Below are 20,941 nucleotides of genomic sequence, written 5' to 3' on the forward strand. Positions count from 1 at the left end.
AATATGTTGTCAATCAATAAGACTGAATTAAAGCTTCCCCAATGAGTGCTGACCTCCTAGGTTCTGAATTGATTATTCCAAGATTATGGTCCACTGAATTTATAAGGACCTCATCATTTAATCACTGGCACGGTACTGAGCAAGCAGCCTAGCAAACTGAGAAACATACTCACGAATGTTTCTTTGTCTAACTCTCATTTTATGATGCGGGCAATCACTTCAGTTTCACTGAGCTGCTAATAGCACCACACAGGTTGCCTTCCATGCCTTGGCTTCCACCTACAATGAGCAGACATCACTTCAGCTGATATTGCTCCCAGATGTCTGAGTTTCACATCTCCAAAATAGAGTTATGGACTGCTTTCATGGTTTTTTGCAACCTGAATCCCAGTCACCTGTTGTTTTTCTGCTTGGATCAAAATCAAAGTCACTTGATTATCCTTTTTAATACCATCTATCCAGATCTAGTGATCCCGTACAAATGACTGCATGTTTCTAGCAAGTGTAAATAAGACATTTTAGAAGTTTGACTGATTATCTTAAATTAGCTGTCAGTGTATTTGTTAGCATACTTTGGCTAGTATTTGCTGAACAGTCCTATCACAGAATCATAGCTAACAGATTTTTTCTTTAGGCTTTGCAAGCTTGATGTAGTCTGCAGTTTGCTTATTATGAACAATTGCTTGATTCGATTAGGTAATCTTTGCAATGTACATCATACATATCCGGCGCTAAACAGCATTAAAATTCACATACGATATTGCTCAAAAATACGATAGGTAGAATGTCTTCCTGGACCAATGACAGCATTATAGTAATGGAAAAAAAAATCACTTGTTTCGCCACGGCATAGAAGCTGCATGAAATGGCTTGTCGCTCACATATTTGAGGTAATTTGCCTTCAAAAAACATATGCTTTTTGTATCTTTCAATTTTTTAAATTACCCCAAGAGCTTGGGAACCTTTGGTTTCCTGTTACTTCCTCCGTGGCATTGTCTTGGCCAATCAGATTCAACTTGCCATCAAGCCAGCACCTTGTTTGTTTGTAGTATAATTTATTGAGATCATTGAAAATTTGAATTCTTGTGTTTTCCCTGATGGGTGCAAGACAAATAGCTTTTCCACATGTAGAACAAACAAACCCAAGACATTTATTTCTTTCTTTTAGACATCAGGAGAGTCCAATAACTGAAAGGACCCCATGTCCCTTTGGCAGAAAGGCTTAAGATGGTATTTTTTCCCTGCTGCGTCTTAGCTGCAGATGCACCAAGCTTTAGTGCATCCTTCAAGACATAGTCCTGGATCTTGGAATGTGCCAGTCTGTAACATTCAGTTGACGTCAGTTCCTTGCTCTGGAAGACCAACAAGTTTTGGACAGACCAAAGCTTTTACCGAGTTGATGGTCATCCAGGTGCAGTCAGTACATCCAAGGGAACTGGCCGTACAGCAGAGTCCTATATCATGGAGCTGTTCAGGATGAACCTCGATTTAAAAAAAAACACTGCATCTCTCTCCAAACTTTCTTTGCATAGGCACATCCCAGAAGGAGGTGGGTGATGGTCTCTACCCTACCACTGCACTGCTGTGAGGGCAGCGTGAAGTGGCACAGAGATTCCAGGCATATATGAAGGATCTTGCAGGTGGTGCCCTTCTCAACACCAGCCAAGTGATGTCTTAGTACTTGTTGGAATGTTCTGGTGATGAGGCATTCTGCCAAATGCCATAACAATCTACTCTGGGAACAACCTGACAGGATCCATCCTCTCCTTTTCCCACAGGGTCTTGTGGACACTATGTGCTGACCAACTCCTGATGGACTTGTGGTCAAAGATATTTTTCTTTGCAAATTTCTCCACGAAGAAATACAGACGATACAGAACAGTTCAGCCACTTGGAGCATTCAGTGGCACTGAGGTCAGACCCATCCTTTGCAACACTGGGGACAGGTAGACCCTCAGTACTGAATGACACTTAAGTACCAACAGTATATGCACAGATTGATGCAGCCACACACACAGGTGGCCATCAGGTTGAGGGCAGTGTCATGTATGTTCTTCCTTCCCCTCCCCCTTACCCAGGGCTTTGTACATGGTATCCTGGTGGACACAGTCATCTTAGATCTCCTGATGAAGTGGATGATGGCTGGGGTGACTGTAACAATGCAAGTTCTGGGAATGGGCCAGACCTGTGCCATGTATACCAAAAGGGAGATGAACAGGTTTTTACCCACAACAGAGGGGGAACGGTGTTCCCAAAAGCCCAGTTTCTGCCTCAACTTGGTGAAATGCCAAGATTTTGCAAATGCCCTGGCCCTTCTGAAACATATTCTGGGCACAGTCAGGTAATCTGTCCGGACTCTGAAAGGGATAAAGGATTGGTTAGCCCCAGGTCTCTCAGAACATGGCCTCGCTCTTGCCTTGATTTGCCTTGGCTCCTGAGGCCAGTTTGAATGGTTGCAGATGCTTATGATTCTGCCCACTGACAGCTGACCTGACCTGGTGGGTAATGATATTATCCAGGATTTTATAATCTGCGTTCAGCAGTGAAATTGGTCACCAGTTTCTAATTTCCTCCCTCTCGCCTCTGCTTGAAGATGAGGGTGATGGCACCTTTCTTCATGGATTTGCACGTTACAAACCAGATGCATACTGTCATACACCTTCAAGTCCTGGCCAATCAAGTCCCACAGAGCTGAATGCAACTCTGTACGTTCCAGGAATTTTAGTTTTTGCTAAGGACTTGAGGGCCTTTGTTAGCTAACCAGAGATAACATCTGGTCCAGGCACCCCCATATGCTGTCATCGAAGACCACTGTGATAGAGGGCAGGCAGGCAGGCTGCACTATCTGTGGGCTTCATTCCACAGATATAAAAGAGTCTGACATAAAAGGATTTGCTATTCCTCAGGATGTCAGACTGAGACAATGTTGCTTACCCCACCTTTCTTCAGGCTGCTGTGCATGGAGCTCTCCTTGTGCACATTCTGGAAGAAGAAACATGAGCACGTTTCATCTTGCTCCATCGGCCCTAAGCTGAAAAATTATCTTGGAGGTCTCCAAGGTAAAGAGCGAGGCTTGCTGGCTCTTCACCTCCTGGAGATCCTACGTAACATCAACCCCTATTATCTGCAGCAGGATTTAGTTCCACGTGCATTTTTGGAATTTGGACAGTCTTCCCCCTTGTCCATCTCACCTTCTAAATACCTTTGAGGATAAAGAACCTCTTGATGAAACCCTTGACTGTTTTGTACTAGACTGCTAGACACTCGAAGAGTGGCTTCACAGTCCTCTGATCTTTTATTCCCTTTTGAACTCCATTATGGGTTCTGGGGTTAACTGTTCCACATTCAGTTTCCATGTTCCCTTGACAGCCTGCAGGTTATTCTCTAGGGGACAGTTGCCTAGCAGGAGACAGTGGTCAGAGAAGAAAACTGGCTTGACATCGATGGATCTGACCGAGAACATGTGGAACACGAACAGGAAACTTATCCTGGAGTGGATAAGCCCATCTGGCTGCGACCAGGTGTTTCTATGCTGTGTATAGTCTGCAGGGGTACTGACGATGTCTTGCAGCTTGGTGACTTCAGCCATTTCTATCAGGAATTTGGAAGTGGTGTCCAGTTTGTTGTCAGATCTTCTGGATTGTCCATCTTGCAGTTGAAGTCTGACCAGAATGACTGGCCTAGATGTTGCCAGAAGCAGTGGGAGTTGCTCCAAGATGGCTAGCTATTCACCTTACCAGTGGGGTGTACATGTTAATTAGTCTAGGGAGTATTTTCGTACATATCATCTGCTGCAAAGAGTGCCCGCCCACCACCGTCTTAGCTTTGCAGGTGGTGAAGGTGCCATCTCGCAGCAGACTACCCAGGCTGGAGGAATGACAATCGTTCTTTCCTGATTAAATAGAGACCTGTGGGCCTACAAGCTCAGCCATTTCCTATAGTTGCCGAGGAGTGGTATCCCACACTCCTGCAGAATAGGTGGTCCACTTTGAGGTTAAGCCAAAGTGAAAACACAATAGAGTCATAGAGATGTACAGCATGGAAACAGACCCTTTGGTACAAACCGTCCATGCCGACTAGATATCCCAACCCAGTCTAGTCCCACCTGCCAGCACCCGGCCCATATCCCTCCAAACCCTTCCTATTCACATACCCATCCAAATGCCTCTTAAATGTTGCAATTGTACCAGCCTCCACCACATCCTCTGGCAATTCATTCCATACACGTACTACCCTCTGCGTGGAAGAGTTACTCCATAGGTCTTTCCCCTCTCACCCTAAACCTATGCCCTCTAGTTCTGGACTCCCCGACCCCAGGGAAAAGGCTTTGCCTATTTACCCACATTGCGAAATAGATTTAGTGCAATGCACATTAATAATAGCAATTTTAAAACCCATTGAGATTTTGTAGAATTACCTATAGACCCAATGTCTTTTCATCCACAGTCTTGTCACTAAGGTGTACCTGCATCCCTGTTGGGTGGGTGAACTGCTGACCCTCACATGGCTGAAGTAACTGTCCTGTTCCTCCCTGGAGCCCTTCCTCTGGTGTCATTGTGGTGAGGACAAAGCCAGGAAGGTCCACTTCAGACTCCCAACAGAGAGGCTGTCATTCTCTGCTCCTTATTCAAAGCATTGCTGCTCCCTGTTGCCCAGAGTTGTGCTGTTGGGTTTCACTGGGCGCCTCACGAAATCTTGTGTTTCTATGTTGAGCGGTGCACCTTTTCTTTTCTGGGTGGTTCTCACTTGTATCCCCTGCCCCCTTTGTTTCCTCCTCCTTCATTGACTCTGTTTCGGTGAAGATTGGCTACCTTTTTCTCCTCTCTGGCCTGTCCTTCCCACTAGGTGCCCTTTGTTTCAGTTTTTTTTGCTGAAAGGTGACACCTCACTGTCGTTTAGAGATTAATGGCTTATATTGTCAATACCAGTCATCTGAGGATATGTGGTTGTCTGTCCATTCCCACCCCTCCAATCCCCAGTGAACCCCTCCTTGGGTGCAGTGACTGAGCCAACTTCTAGAATCCTCCCAGTGGCTTCTCGCCTGTATTTTAACTAGGTTTGGCAGCTGTCACTAAAAGCTGTCTTGAAGCTGGCCTTAACCTTGATTAACTAAGTGGCAAGTTTTAATTTACATGTGAGTACAGAGGAACCTCAATTATCCGAATATCAGATTATCCGGCAGGACCGTAAGGTCCCGATGCTTGGCTAACCTATGTTATCCAGCATTTGATTATCCGGAATTCAATTAACCGAACAAAATACTCCCCACCTGTGTCCTTCGGATAATCAAGGTTCCTCTGTATAACTAGGTTCCAAGTAACCCAATCCAGTTACAGTTAAGTTTTTTTTTAATCCTAGAAGTGACTGAGGAATAAAGTTATCAGCATATGTATCGCTACATTTGTAGGTCTTTAAATTTGAAGGAATTTGATTATTTATCGCATTGGTTATTCTTTTTCACAGATAAAGCTCAACGAGCAGTAATAACTGCTTCTATGGCAGAGCTTGAGACTTTGACATGTGTCAAATTTAAATACAGAACAAGGGAAATGACCTATCTTGAGTTTATTGATGGGATAGGGTAAGTAGAAAAAGTTAGTTATTGTGAATTTAGTTTTACCTGTGACTTTGGTAAATTAACATCTGATGTAATAGTAGTTTCTATTTTGATCTGTAAAATTTGTCACCTCATACGTCTAGCAACTTCTATTAGACGTTTTGCAGCTGAATATTCTTGCTGTTATACCATTTCTCGTCTGTAACAAACTTGTTGATTGGCTCAAAATAAAAATGCAGTAAGACAGAAATTAAGAAGGAAGGAACATACCAATTGAAAGTAAAGATGTTTAGAAAATTGAGAAATCATAAAGATGTTTTATAAACATTGTTCAGTAAGGACAATTTTTCATTAAAAGAAGGGGAAAGATATCGCAATCCAATCTCTGAAAATTTAGTGGAAGAAATTAAATGTCACCCTTTCCTAATAATTAAATTTATGATATCCACAAGAAGGTTTCCATAAAAATGTAAGAGATTAGAAGTATGCACAAGACTGCCGAAGAACCTGCTTAACCATTCAGTATGATCAAAGTTGACCTTTTGTCTCAATTTCATTTTCTCATTCGTCCCCCATATCCCTCTATTCCCTGAGAAATCAAAAACTATCTATCACAACCTTGAATATACTCATAAGATGTAACATCTACAATTCTGTGAAATGATAAACTCAAACGATCTCAAGCATCTGAGTGAAGAGTGTTCTCCTCAGCTCAGTCCTGAATAATCAATCTCATGTCCTGAAGTTGTGCCCACATATTTTAGATTCACCAACTAGGATGAATCAGTCTCTTAGAATCTTGTGTGTTTAATCAAGATTGTCTCCTCTCTTTCTAATACATAGCCTGTCCTTCTCAACCTCTCATCATAAGACAATACTCTCATCCCAAAATCCAACCTTAGCTATATACATCCAAGACAAAATTAGCATTCGTGACTCACGGACACATACAATGTTCTCAGTACTTCACTTTCTCGCCCTTATTCTTTGCAACAAGGGCCAAAATACATTCTTCTTCTTTACAGTGGCAGACCTTATCACTAAATTAATGTTACAATCTTGCTAGAAATCAGTAACTATGTTTTTTGAAATAGACAGGAGTGCAAGATCCAGAGACTTGCTAACAAAATAAAGTCACAACATTCACAAAATAATAATAAACTTTGTTGTACAACATTAGGACAGTAATATAATTTAAAATAATTGTGTAACTTATTTTGAACATCCAGAATTCACATGGTAAATTTGAGTGATAAACTATAGTTTACTCCACAGCATAAAGTAAATCAAAATACGATCAAGAAAAATGTCAGGATTTCTCAGTCGCTCCCTCAGTAAACATTAATGCCACAGAGGGTCATCAAATTTCATTTAACTTTAAAGGAGATTACAGTTTTCACTTTTTCTGATCTGGCCTTGAATGCCTGCTCAAGAAATATTTTGTTATGTACTACCTGAACAACTTCCTGAAGAAGGGCTCATGCCCGAAACGTCGATTCTCCTGCTCCTTGGATGCTGCCTGACCTGCTGCGCTTTTCCAGCAACACATTTTCAGCTCTGATCTCCAGCATCTGCAGTCCTCACTATCTCCTACCTTAACAACTACTCTCATTCTGGTACTCGTTCTCCTTCCTGGGTCAATGTTCCCCTGGATACTCCAACTGTTCTCTAATACTCATCCATAAGCATATCTCCAGTTCTACAGTGACTGCTGGACTTGCTGAGTCAGTACCAAGCCTGGGTTTTTCCCTGAACTCCAATCTTGTTCAGTTCTTCAAGGATGTATTGCCTGTGAGTTTTTCACTCCACTCACTCAGCTGCACTGAAGTATTAATGTTCCATCGCGTTATCCATGCCCCTTTCAGCTTTTCCCAACACAGCACCGCTGAATTCCCATTTTCTTAGCTCCCTATGACAACTTCCATAGCCTGACTCCAGCACTCAACAGTTTACTATTTTCCAGAATCTCTCTCTCAGATCTAATAGCATAGAGCCATCGAACAGTTAATGACTTCTCATCAAGCTTCTGTACAGAATTTGTGTGATATAGCTAACTTCCTGGCAGTATATACTCCTAACCTGGAGCATAAGGGCTGAATTTTCTCAAAATATAGCTGTAAAGGTTGGGACGATGCATGGAGAATTGGACCTCCTGAGTTCCAGTGGGTTTCCTCATACAAATTTGCACTGAACACCTCATCAGCCATGCACCATGGCACTGCACTCATGCTTTCTTATGCTCACTAGCAATGGAAGTGATTGCCGCAGTCGGGATCTTGCCAGGTTTCTTGCCACTAATGCTATATTTAATGCCTAGGCAGGCACCAGTTCAAAGGTTGCAAGCCAAAAATTACCCTTCACAGTTTCTGTACATGTCGTTCTGGTATAATGCATTTTTGTTAGCATGAATTGGCTATAATGTGATTGATGAATTGTGGACATTGTTTGGATAATGTGAACTTTCTACTGAACGGGTATAGCAATTTTCTGTTAGTGATCTTATGCAGTGCGGTTTTCTAAAGCACTTTTCTATAGCACAATTTTCTATATTGTGAGTGTGCAGAGGAACACAGTGTCACGTTACAGCAGAACAACCTGTATAGGAAGAATTGCCCAGAAATGGCTAACAGAGACAAGTTGATACCTCTGTTGTTGACTGGGACCATGTGGACAGAATGTTTGAGAGGAGGATCTTTCTTCATTGCTCAGACCTTTGAGTATAGGAGTTGGGACATTGCGTTGAGTTTGTACAGAATGTTGATGAGGCCTCTTCTTGAGTACTCTGTACAATTCTGGTTGCCCTGCTATCGGAAGAACATCATTAAATTGAAGAAGGTTCAGAAAAGATTTACCAGGATGTTATTAGGAATGGAAGGTTTAAGTTAGGCTGGAAAGCCTGAGACACTGGGGTGTGACTTTATAGAGGTTCATAAAATTAGGAGATAAGGTGCATAGTATGGGGGCTTTTTTTTCCACATGTTTGGGGGAGTTCAAATCTTGGGGCATATTTTTAAGATGAGGGAGAGATATTTAAAAAAAGACATGGGAAACTTTTTTTTACACGGTGTTTTGCATGTGGAATGAACTGCCAGAGCAAGTGGTGGATGCAGGTACAGTTGCAACACTTAAAAGACATTTGGATAAGTACATGATTAGGAAAGGTTTGGAGGTAACTGGTTTGGGAACATGGTCGGTGTGGACTGTTTGAATGAAAGGGTTTGTTTCCATGCTGTATGACTCTGTGACTGACAATAGAGGCCATGGTACCAGACCATACCTGATCTGAAGTTGACACCTGGATCAGTGCTTTGTCCACAGTCCGGAGGAAAACCCAACAGTACAGAAAGGATGTTAATGATATTCTGTACTCTACAAGGGTAAGTGCCAACATTTGTCTGCTGTGCCACACTCACTTTAACTCTGCTATTGCATGAACCAAAGCTCACTGCCACGTTTCACCATTGCATGTAGCATTTTTCCAACATTGGCTCTCATTCATCCCATTGCCCCAAACTACTAATCTTTCCATGTTTTCATCTCTCACAATTCCTCCCCTTTTCTCCTTGCAGAAGAAAGTGGTCCACAATAGTGCTGAAGAGTACAAGACCGATGATGCGACACCTGCCATCCATCTCTGTACCCGGTTGGAGGAGAGAATCCTTGAGCTGTGGAGACAGGATATGAAGCTAGAGGGGCTAGCCATTCTTATAGTTAAATGATTTCCTACCCCTTTCTGAAGGATTGCTATACTTTCAGCAGAACTTGTGTTACGAAGGAGTGGTCGACATCCCTCTGATAATTAAAATTGAAACACCAAGAGTGGAGCACCTCGCTGCCTTAACAGATTTGGGGCTCAAGTCTGGAATCTGGATAAATTTGGATGGATTTAGACAGATCTGGACAGATCCGGTCTGGGATCTGGATGGATTTGGGGTACAGAATTGAACAAATTTGGGGTACAAAAGGTCCCAGCAAATTTAAACAGACTTGGAAATGAGTGTCCTGGATCTTTAAATAAAACTTTGATGAGCAGTGGAAAATCTGTTTAATTTCGGTTGTTTGTTAGTAAGATCAAAAGTGGGGGAAACGGTTGTTAATGTTACTGAAGAGGTTCTGGGATTTGAAGATACTTCCCAAATTTGCTAAGAACGTTTAGAAAGGCAGAAAAAGGAGAAATGTTTAGAATTACCAACACGGTTGCTAATTAGAATTGGGTTTATTTAGGGATAGCTGAAATTGTAATGGAGTTAACCGGTAGGTATATTAGAGGAACAGTCAAGTGTGGTGGAGTTAGAAAGAATTAGATTGGAAATGAGACAACTGGAATTAGAGAATGAAAGGAAAGTGAGAGTTTGAATTACAGTTAAAAGCAGAAGATAAAGAAGGAAAGAAGGAGCATGGCAGAAGATAAAGGAAAGAATGTTTGAGTTGGAAAAGATGAAGTTGAAACTTGAAGCAAAAAGACTTCACATGACACAAGTAAAAGTACAGGAGGGCAATGATGAGCAAAACCATCGTAGCCAACAGTCTGGTAGGATATGTTAAAACATTACTAACATTCAATGAAAAAGATGCAGAAACCTTTTTCATTTATTTTGAGAAACTGGCTAAGCAGAGACTCTGTCAGTAATGTTAATTCAGACCAAGTTGGTAGGCTGGGCTAGTGAGGTGTTTACAGCACTGTCAGATGAGGTGTCAAGAGATTATGCAGATGTTAAGCAGGCTATTTTGAATACCTACAAATTGGTACCAGAAGCATCTCGACAACGGTTCAGAAACCTAAAGGAGGAACCAGGTCAGACTTATGTTGAGATGGAATGAATTTAACATAGCAACTTCAATAGGTTGGGGAAAGCCAACTGCTATCTGAAGAGAAATTAAACCCTCCATCTGAGAAATACGTCTCTCTCAAGAAAACTCAATGCTCTCTTTTTAAAAGAGCGCCATTTATTCATAAAAAGGTACCATGGCACTTCTAGCTAAACATCCTAACAGAGGAATTCACAGAGAAAACATTCCTGACAGCAGGATCAGCGGAAGAGAGACATTTGTGTCTTGGGATCAGCGGAAGAAAGGCTGAAAAAATGGAAGAATGCAAAGCATTCTGGAAAACATTGTGTGAACTTTGAGAGACTAATTAATTAATTGTTTCTTATTACAGAGGAACCTCGATTATCCGAATACCAACTATCCGAAAATCAGATTATCCAAAAGAGATCTCTAGGTCCCAATAGAAACATTACATCAAAGACGTGTTTCCAACAGTGATCGTGTCTTTTGTTTACACTGATTAAACAGGCACCATCTCCAAATGACTGACCTCCCGCCCTCTCTCTCTCTCTCTCTCTCTCTCTCTCTCTCTCTCTCTCTCTCTCCCCCCCCCCATACTTTCCCTGGAGTTCTACAGAGGGGTGTACCTTAACCACCCCCCGCCTTCCTCAGATAATCTCTCCAGCATTGTCCTGTTCAGGGCAAATGTAGAACCTGTCAAAACGTGCAGTAAAAAGGTGTAAAGGTATATGTGTGTGTGTGTTATTTAGAGACTTACCCCCCCGCCCCCCCAAAGGCAGCTGCAGCAGCAGCAGTCTTGTTGGTGTACAGTCCGGCTGCCCCGGCAGTCCGGGAGCAAGTGGGGCAAAGTTGGTTGAGGGGTGGGGGCAGACAGGGAACAAATTGGATGGGGTTGGGTGGGGAGGGGAGGCCCCGATGTTGGACAGGGTTGGTGGGGGGGGCGATGTTGGTGGGGGGTTGGGGCAATGGTGGGGGGGGGGGCGATGTTGGACAAGGGGGGGGAGGGGGGAGGCAGGAGGCAGTGTTGGAGGCAGGGTCTCCTGAACAGGGAGCAGACTTTAAAAACTCTGAGCCCCAGAGGAAAGGCATTTAATCAACTAACTGAATAATCGATTATCTGAACGAAATAGTGCCCGCCCATCTCATTTGGATAATTGAGGTTCCCCTGTACTTAGATTTATATTAGTGGCACCTGTGTTATTGAAACAGCATACCAATAGAATTTAGTTCTGCTAGGGAGTAGGTAATAGTTAGGGAGGAAGTAGTTGGTTTGTTAGTAATTCTATTAATTTGTTCATTGTTGAAGTTAGATGAATAAATTGTTCTTTCTTGATTGTAGAGTGAGTGAAAAGATTATGTTTTATTTAACCACTCCTTTTTAACAGATTGAGGATAAAAGGCGAGATGAACCTTTCTGGCTGTTTCGGTTTGAATTATCAGAGGGGTGTCAACCTCCACTCTGTAACACATGCTAGCATTAAACTTGAATAAAGGAGTTTCAGATATTGTGAAGTCTTCCCTGAAATTGTAACCTTCTATTAAACAACAGAAAAAGTGAAGAAAGAATAAACCAGTAAGCTGCAGTTGAGATTAAATGGAAAAAGCTGGCCATTGCAGTATCAAAGCATTTACAGTCAGTGAATAAAGTTAAAAATCCCACAATACCAGGTTATAGTCCAACAGGTTTAATTGGAAGCACACTAGCTTTCGGAGCGACTCTCCTTCATCAGATGGTAGTCAACACCAGCATCTCCAAATCAGGTTATAGTCCAATAGGTTTATTTGGAAGCTCTAGCTTTTGGAGCCCTGCTCCATCAGGTGGTTGTGGAGTATAAGATCGTACGACACAGAATTTACAGCAAAAGTTTACACTGTGATGCAACTGAAATGATATATTGAAAAAGACCTGGATTGTTTGTTAAGTCTCTCATCTTTTACAATGACCATGTTGGTTTCAGTTCTTTCATATGTAAATCCAAGAACTTTTAATTTTAAAAGTTACGTTCTCAAGTGACCTTTAACAATAGGTGCCATGTCAGTTCAGATAATGCATTGAAGCTGTAAGGGTAAAGTCTGTCTGTGTTCCAATGTTCAGACTGATTCTATTTCTAAATAAAGGATTTATAGAATCTTGTATGGATTCATGCAGTTTTGAGCAAATGTAACTTGAGAATGTATAATTTCAGTTGCATCACACCATAAACTTTTGCTGTAAATTTTATGTCTTACAATTTCCACAACTACCTGATGAAGGAGCAGCGCTCTGAAAGCTAGTGCTTTCAAATAAACCTGTTGGACTATAATCAGGTGTTGCATGATTTTTAACTTTGTACACCCCAGTCCAACACCGGCAGCTCCAAATCGTGATAGTCAGTGAAGGATGACTTGACACAACTCAGTTCTAATTAAAGTCCTGTGTAGTTTCAACCAACACTGCTGCACTATAGAATGGTGAAAGTGATAGACTTGGTCAATATATGAGTTCATGTCAGAATTCTATATATCTTTAACCTGTCCAGTGTGTGTCTGATTAATACTGTCGCCTGTAGAAGAACTTGACATTGCTCACATGTAGACCCTACTACCTCAGACAAAAAAAACACTTTACTTGTCCATTCCAGGTGTGATACCAGTGGTTTTTATTTTGATTGTGCACTTGTGATTCTGGTCAAGATGGGGTGTGTCACAGCCAATGCTTCATAAACTAAATTGAAGGTTCAAGCTAACTGAGTTCCGACCTGACTGGCAAAGATTCCAAAGCAGAAATTGCTGGAAAAACTCAGCAGTCTGGCAGAATGTGCGGAAAGAAATCAGCTAGGCCACTCCGATCATTGACCCTGCCTTGCCATTCAGTGCCAATATCTTTTACCCACCCTATTCCCATAATCCTGTACACCATTGGTAATTGGAAATCTATCAAACTCTACCATATACATTCTCAAAGATTAGGCTTCTACAGTTCCCTTGTACACAATTCCAAAAATAATTCGGCTTCAGCACATATAGCATTTGTTTCCTAGCTGCTAACAAATCTGATGAAGGGTCATTGGACTTGAAATGTTAACTCTACTTTCCTCAGAACAGATCTGCTGAGATTCTCCAGCAATTTCTGTTTTATTGCATTCATGGATATAAATTTGATGAAACACTATAAGATCGAGTGCACTTTGTCCCTTTGATGTTGTACTGTGTTTGGAGCACATTTGATGCTTGACTTTATTTCCCCTGATTTTCTAATCTTCCTCTCATCTTTTCACCTTCCTGTTACCAGCTTTATTCTTCCAGTTTGGGGTAGCCCCCAAGTTTCCATCCCCCTGACAAGCTAGTTTAACTGTACCCCAATGCCACTAGCATATCTCTTTGCAAACATTTCACTTCCATGAAATTGTAAACTGTCCAGCTTGTACAGATCACACGTGCCCAAGAGCTGGTTCTAATTCAGAAGTCACACAACACCAGGTTCTTGTTCAATAGGTTTATTTGAAATCACAGTTTTCATTTTTTTAATTTCAAAAATATACTTTATTCATAAAATATTTTGATGATCTGTACAGTTGGTGGCCCCATTCATAGGTACACCTTGCATTTCTTAACATACAGAGATCGGAATTAATCATTTGTATATCCATATATTTAGCTGAGGCATCAGCGGAGCCCACTTACTGAGTGGGCCCCCTGTTCTTCTTTGGGAGGCAGACATTACATGGTGATCTTTCCCTACTGTGCCTTGCAGAGAGTCCAGACGTGCATCAAGGATCTCACAGGCAGAGCCCTTTTCACCACCAGCCAAGCCATGTCTTGGTGCTTGTTGGAAAGTTCTGGCGATGAGGCATTCTGCCAAATGACTTTGACAGTCTGCCCAGGGAACAGCTCGATAGGATCCGCCCTCTCCTTTTCCCGAAGGGTCTCAAGGACACTACGTGCTGACCACTTCCTGATGGACTTGTGGTCAAAGGTGTTTTTCTTCACAAATTTCTCCACGAAGGACAGGTGATATGGAACAGTCCAACTACTCGGAGCGTTCCGCGGCAGCGAGGTCAGGCCCATCCTTCGCAACACCGGGGACAGGTAGAACCTTAGTACGTAGTGACACTTGGTGTGTGCGTATCAGGGATCCACGCACAGCTTGATGCAGTCACACACATAAGGTGGCCATCAGGGTGAGAATGGTATGGGTGTGTTTTTTCTCCCCCCGTTGCCCAGATCTTTATACATCGAGTCCCTTCCGACCCGGTCCATCTTTGATCTCCAAAGAAAATGGAAGATGGCTCGGATGACTGCAATGGCACAGGTTCTGGCAATAGGCCAGACCTGTGCCACATATAACAACGTTGACAGTGCCTCACACCTGATGACCAGGTTCTTACCTGCGATGGAGAACAACTGTAGCTTCCATCTACCCAGTTTCTGCCTCACTTTCCTGATACGCTCCTCCCAAGACTTGGTGCACGCCGCAGCCCCTCCGAACCAAATACTCAGCACCTTCAGGTGGTCAGTCCTGATAGTGAAGGGGTTGGAGGATTGGTCAACCCAGTTCCCGAAGAGCATAGCCTTGCTCTTGCCTCAATTTACCTTGGCCCCCAAGGCCCGTTCGAACTGGTCACATATGCCTGTGCATGGACAGCGGATCTGAGCAGAAAACAGCGACATCATCCATGTACAGGGAGGCCTCGTTGCGCTGCTGCTTCATTAGATGAGGACCTGAAGAAGGAGCAGTACTCTGAAAGCATGTGATTTCATATAAACCTGTTGGAGTATAACTTGATGCCATGTGCCTTCTGACTTTGTGCACCCCAGTCCAACATCGGCACCTCCATATCATTGTTCTGAATCCTCAAATCTGTTGCATACCCTCCCATACTAATATTCCAGCCATGTCAAAGAGATATTCAGCATGGAAACAGACCCTTCGGTCCAACCCGTCCATGCCGACCAGATATCCCAACCCAATCTAGTCCCATCTGCCAGCACCCGGCCCATACCCCTCCAAACCCTTCCTATTCATATACCCATCCAAATGCCTCTTAAATGTTGCAATTGTACCAGCCTCCACCACGTCCTCTGGCAGCTCATTCCATGCACATACCACCCTCTGTGTGAAAAAGTTGCCCGTTCTGTCTCTTTCATATCTTTCCCCTCTCACCCTAAACCTATACCCTCTAGTTCTGGACTCCCCAACCCCAGGGAAAAGACTTTGCCTATTTACCCTATCCATGCCCCTCATAATTTTGTAAACTTCTGTAAGGTCACACCTCAGCATCTGTTCCAGGGAAAACAGCCCCAGCCTGTTCAGCCTCTCCCTATAGCTCAAGTCCTCCAACTCTGGCAACATCCTTGTAAATCTTTTCTGAACCCTTTCAAGTTTCACAACATCTTTCCGATAGGAAGGAGATCAGAATTGCACGCAATATTCCAACAGTGGCCTAACCAGTGTACTGTACAGCCGCAATATGACCTCCCAACTCCTGTACTCAGTACTCTGATCAATAAAGGAAAGTATGCCAAACGCCTTTTTCATTATCCTATCTACCTGCGACTCCACTTTCAAGGAGCTATGAACCTGCACTCCAAGGTCTCTTTGTTCAGCAGCACTCCCTAGGACCTTACCATTAAGTGTATACGTCCTGCTAAGATTTGCTTTCCCAAACTGCAGCACCTCACATTTATCTGAATTAAACTCCATCTGCTACTTCTCAGCCCATTGACCCATCTGGTCCAGATCCTTTTGTAATCTGAGGTAACCCTCTTTGCTGTCCACTACACCTCCAATTTTGGTGTCATCTGCAAATTTACTAACTGTACCTCTTATGCTCGCATCCAAATCATTTATGTAAATGACAAAAAGTGGAGGACCCAACACTGATCCTTGTGGCACTCCACTGGTCACAGGCCTCTCATCTGAAAAACAACCCTCCACCACCATCCTCTGTCTTCTACCTTTGAGCCAGTTCTGTATCCAAATGGCTAGTTCTCCCTGTATTCCGTGAGATCTAACCTTGCTAATCAGTCTCCCATGGGCAACCTTGCCGAACGCTTTACTGAAATCTATATAGATCACATCTACTGCTCTACCCTCATCAATCCTCTTTGTTTCTTCAAAAAACTCAATCAAGTTTGTGAGACATGATTTCCCACGCACAAAGCCATGTTGACTATCCCTAATCAGTCCTTGCCTTTCTAAATACATGTACATCCTATCCCTCAGGATTCCCTCCAACAACTTGCCCACCACCGAGGTCAAGCTCACCGGTCTATAGTTCCCTGGCTTGTCTTTACTGCCCTTCTTAAATAGTGGCACCACGTTTGCCAACCTCCAGTCTTCCAGCACTTCACCTGTGACTATCAATGATATAAATATCTCAGCAAGAGGCCCAGCAATCACTTCTCTAGCTTCCCACAGCGGTTTTGGGTACACCTGATCAAGTCCTGGGGATTTATCCACCTTTAACCGTTTCAAGACATCCAGCACTTCCTCCTCTGTAATCTGGACATTTTGCAAGATGTCTCCATCTATTTCCCTACAGTCTATATCATCCATATCCTTTTCCACAGTAAATACTGATACAAAATATTCATTTAGTATCTCCCCATTTTCTGCGGCTCCACACAAAGTCCGCCTTGCTGATCTTTGAGGGGCCCTATTCTCTTCCCGGTTACCCTTTTGTCCTGAATATATTTGTAAAAGCCCTTTGGATTCTCCTGAATTCTCTTTGCCAAAGCCATCTCATGTCCCCATTTTGCCCTCCTGATTTCCCTCTTAGGTTTACTCCTCCTTCCTTTACACTCTTCTCAAGCTTCACTCGATCTCTCCTGTCTACAGCTGACATAAGCTTCCTTCTTTTTCTTAACCAAACCCTCAATTTCTTTAGTCATCCAGCATTCCCTATACCTACCAGCCTTTCCTTTCACCCTGACAAGAATATAATTTCTCTGGATTCTTATTATCTCATTTCTGAATGCTTCCCATTTTCCAGCCGTCTTTTACCTGCGAACATCCAGGTAAAAACAATGACTGCAGGTGCTGGAGCCCAGAGTCTCGATTAGAGTGGTTCAGGCATCATCCGAGGACTGGTAAAATCGACGTTTCGGGCAAAAGCCCTTCATCAGGAATATAGGCAGAGAGCTTGAAGGGTGGAGAGATAAGTGAGAGGAGGGTGGGGGTGGGGAGAAAGTAGCATAGAGTACAATGGGTGAGGGGGGGAGGGGATGAAGGTGATAGGTCAAGGAGGAGAGGGTGGAGTGGATAGGTGGAAAAGAAGATAAGCAGGTAGGACAAGTCATGGGAACAGTGCTGAGCTAGAAGTTTGGAACTGGGGTGAGGTGGGGGAAGGGGGAATGAGGAAACTGTTGATTGATGCCCTGGGGTTGAAGTGTTCCAAGGCGGAAGATGAGGTGTTCTTCCTCCAGGCGTCTGGTGGTGAGGGAGTGACGATGAAGGAGGCCCAGGACCTCCATGTCCTCGGCAGAGTGGGAGAGGGAGTTGAAATGTTGAGCTACAGGGCGGTGTGGTTGATTGGTGCGGGTGTCACAGAGATGTTCCCTAAAGCGCTCTGCTAGGAGGTGTCCAGTCTCCCCAATGTACAGGAGATCACATCGGGAGCAACGAATACAATAAATTATATTGGTGGATATGCAGGTAAAACTTTGATGGATGTGGAAGGCTCTTTTAGGGTCTTGGATGGAGGTGAAGGAGGAGGTGTGGGCACAGGTTTTGCAATTCCTGCGGTGGCAGGGGAAGGTGCCAGGATGGGAGGGTAGGTTGTAGGGGGGCGTGGACCTGACCAGGTAGTCACGGAGGGAATGATCTTTGTGGAAGGCGGAAAGGGGTGGGGAGGGAAATATATCCCTGGTGGTGGGGTCTGTTTGGAGGTGGCGGAAATGTCGGCGGATGATTTGGTTTATGCGAAGGTTGGTAGGGTGGAAGGTGAGCACCAGGGGCGTTCTGTCCTTGTTAAGGTTGGAGGGGTGGGGTCTGAGGGCGGAGGTGCGGGATGTGGACGAGATGTGTTGGAGGGCAACTTTAACCACGTGGGAAGGGAAATTGTGGTCTCTAAAGGAGGAGGCCATCTGGTGTGTTCTGTGGTGGAACTGGCCCTCCTGGGAGCAGATACGGCGGAGGCGGAGGAATTGGGAATACGGGATGGCATTTTTGCAGGAGGTAGGGTGGGAAGAGGTGTAATCCAGGTAGTTGTGGGAGTCGATGGGTTTGTAAAAAAATGCCGGTGTCAAGTCGGTCGTCTTTAACGGAGATGGAGAGGTCCAGGAAGGGGAGAGAGGTATCGTAGATGGTTCAGGTAAATTTAAGGTCAGGGTGGAATGTGTTGGTGAAGTTGATGAATTGCTCAACCTCTCGCAGGAGCACGAGGTGGCGCCAATGCAGTCATCAATGTAGCGGAAGAAGAGGTGGGCAGTGGTGCTGGTGAAATTACAGAAGATCGACTGTTCTATGTAGCCAACAAAGAGACAGGCATAACTGGGGCCCATACGTGTGCCCATGGCTACCCCTTTGGTCTGGAGGAAGTGGGAGGATTCGAAGGTGAAATTGTTAAGGGTAAGGACCAGTTTGGCCAAACGAATGAGAGTGTCAGTGGAAGGGTACTGTTGGGGACGTCGGGAGAGGAAGAAACGGAGGACTTGGAGGTCCTAGTCATGGCAGATGGAGGTGTAGAGGGATTGGATATCCATGGTAAAGATGAGGCGTTGGGGGCCGGAGGAGGTCTTGGAGGAGGTGGAGGGCGTGGGTGGTGTCTCAAATGTATGTGAGGATTTCGTGGATTGGGGGGATAGGACAGTGTCGAGGTAGGTAGAGATGAGTTCTGTGGGGCAGGAGCATGCTGAGATAATGGGTCGGCCAGGGTGGTCAGGCTTGTGGATCTTGGGAAGAAGGTAGAACCAGGCAGTGCGGGGTTCCTGGACTATGAGGTTGGAAGCTGTGGGTGGGAGATCTCCTGAGGTGATGAGGTTCTGTATGGTCTGGGAGATGATGGTTTGGTGATGGGGGGTGGGATCATGGTCGAGGGGGCAGTAGGAAGAGGTGTCCTCGAGCTGGCGTTTGGCTTCAGCGGTGTAAAGGTCAGTGTGCCAGACTACCACCGCACCCCCTTTATCGGCTGGCTTGACGGTGAGGTCAGGATTGGAGCAGAGGGATTGGCGGGCTGCGCGTTGTGGGGTGAGAGGTTGGAGTGGGGGAGGGGGGGTCGACAGGTTGAGGCGGTTAATGTCCCGGCAGCTGTTGGAAATGAAGAGGTCGAGGGCAGGTAATAGGCCAGCATGGGATGTCCAGGTGGATGCAGTATGTTGGAGGTGGGCGAAGGGGTCCTGGGAGTCCTGGTTGTGAAAGTAAGCTTGGAGGTGGAGAAGCGGAAGAAGTGTTCGACGTCACGGTGTGTATTAAATTCATTGATGCGTGGGCGGAGGGGGGTGAAGGTGAATCCTTTGCTGAGGACAGATTCCTCCGCCTCCGCTGTATCTGCTCCCAGGAGAACCAGTTCCACCATAGAACACACCAGATGGCCTCCTCCTCTAGAGACCACAATTTCCCTTCCCACTTGGTTAAAGATGCCCTCCAACACATCTCGTCCACATCCTGCACCTCCGCCCTCAGACCCCACCCCTCCAACCTTAACAAGGACAGAATGCCCCTGGTGCTCACCTTCCACCCTACCAACCTTCGCATAAACCAAATCATCCGCCGACATTTCCGCCACCTCTAAACAGACCCCACCACCAGGGATATATTTCCCTCCCCACCCCTTTCCGCCTTCTGCAAAGATCATTCCCTCCGTGACTACCTGGTCAGGTCCACGCCCCCCTACAACCTACCCTCCCATTCTGGCACCTTCCCCTGCCACCGCAGGAATTGCAAAACCTACGCCCACACCTCCTCCCTCACCTCCATCCAGGGCACTAAAGGAGCCTTCCACATCCATCAAAGTTTTACCTGCATATAATTTATTGTATCCGTTGCCCCCGATGTGATCTCCTGTACATTGGGGAGACTGGACGCCTCCTAGCAGAGCGCTTTAGGGAACATCTCTGGAACACCCGCACCAATCAACCACACAGCCCTCTGGCCCAACATTTCAACTCCTCTCCCACTCTGCCGCCACTTCCTCACCACCAGACGCCTGGAGGAAGAACACCTCATCTTCCGCCTCGGAACACTTCAACCCCAGGGCATCAATGTAGACTTCAACAGTTTCCTCATTTCCCCTTCCCCCACCTCACCACAGTTCCAAATTTCCAGCTCAGCACTGTCCCCATGACTTGTCCTACCTGCCTATCTTCTCTTCCACCTATCCATTCCATCCTCCCCCCCCGACCTATCACCTTCATCCCCTCCCCCCCCCCCTCACCTATTGTACTCTATGCTACTTTCTCCCCACCCCCACCCTCCTCTCACTTATCTCTCCACCCTTCAGGTTATCTGCCTGTATTCCTGATGAAGGGCTTTTGCCCGAAACGTCGATTTTACCACTCCTCGGATGCTGCCTGAACTGCTGTGCTTTTCCAGCACCACTCTAATCTACTTGCGACCATCTGCCTCCAATCAACTTTCGAAACTTCTTGCCTAATACCGTCAAAATTGGCCTT

General features: G+C 44.8%; 1 protein-coding gene across 3 annotated transcripts in view; it reads left to right on the plus strand.

The window, feature by feature from the left end:
- Positions 1-20,941, plus strand: part of LOC140493432 (astacin-like metalloendopeptidase) — a 196,017-nt gene that overhangs the window by 90,665 nt on the left and 84,411 nt on the right. For all 3 annotated transcript variants that reach the window (XM_072591861.1, XM_072591859.1, XM_072591860.1), the window contains one exon: positions 5,464-5,581. In XM_072591861.1, the coding sequence (XP_072447962.1) occupies positions 5,464-5,581 (118 nt within the window). The remainder of the gene's footprint in view (positions 1-5,463; positions 5,582-20,941) is intronic.

This window comes from Chiloscyllium punctatum, chromosome 22 (assembly GCF_047496795.1).
Source record: "Chiloscyllium punctatum isolate Juve2018m chromosome 22, sChiPun1.3, whole genome shotgun sequence".
Taxonomy (NCBI): Eukaryota; Metazoa; Chordata; class Chondrichthyes; order Orectolobiformes; family Hemiscylliidae; genus Chiloscyllium; species Chiloscyllium punctatum.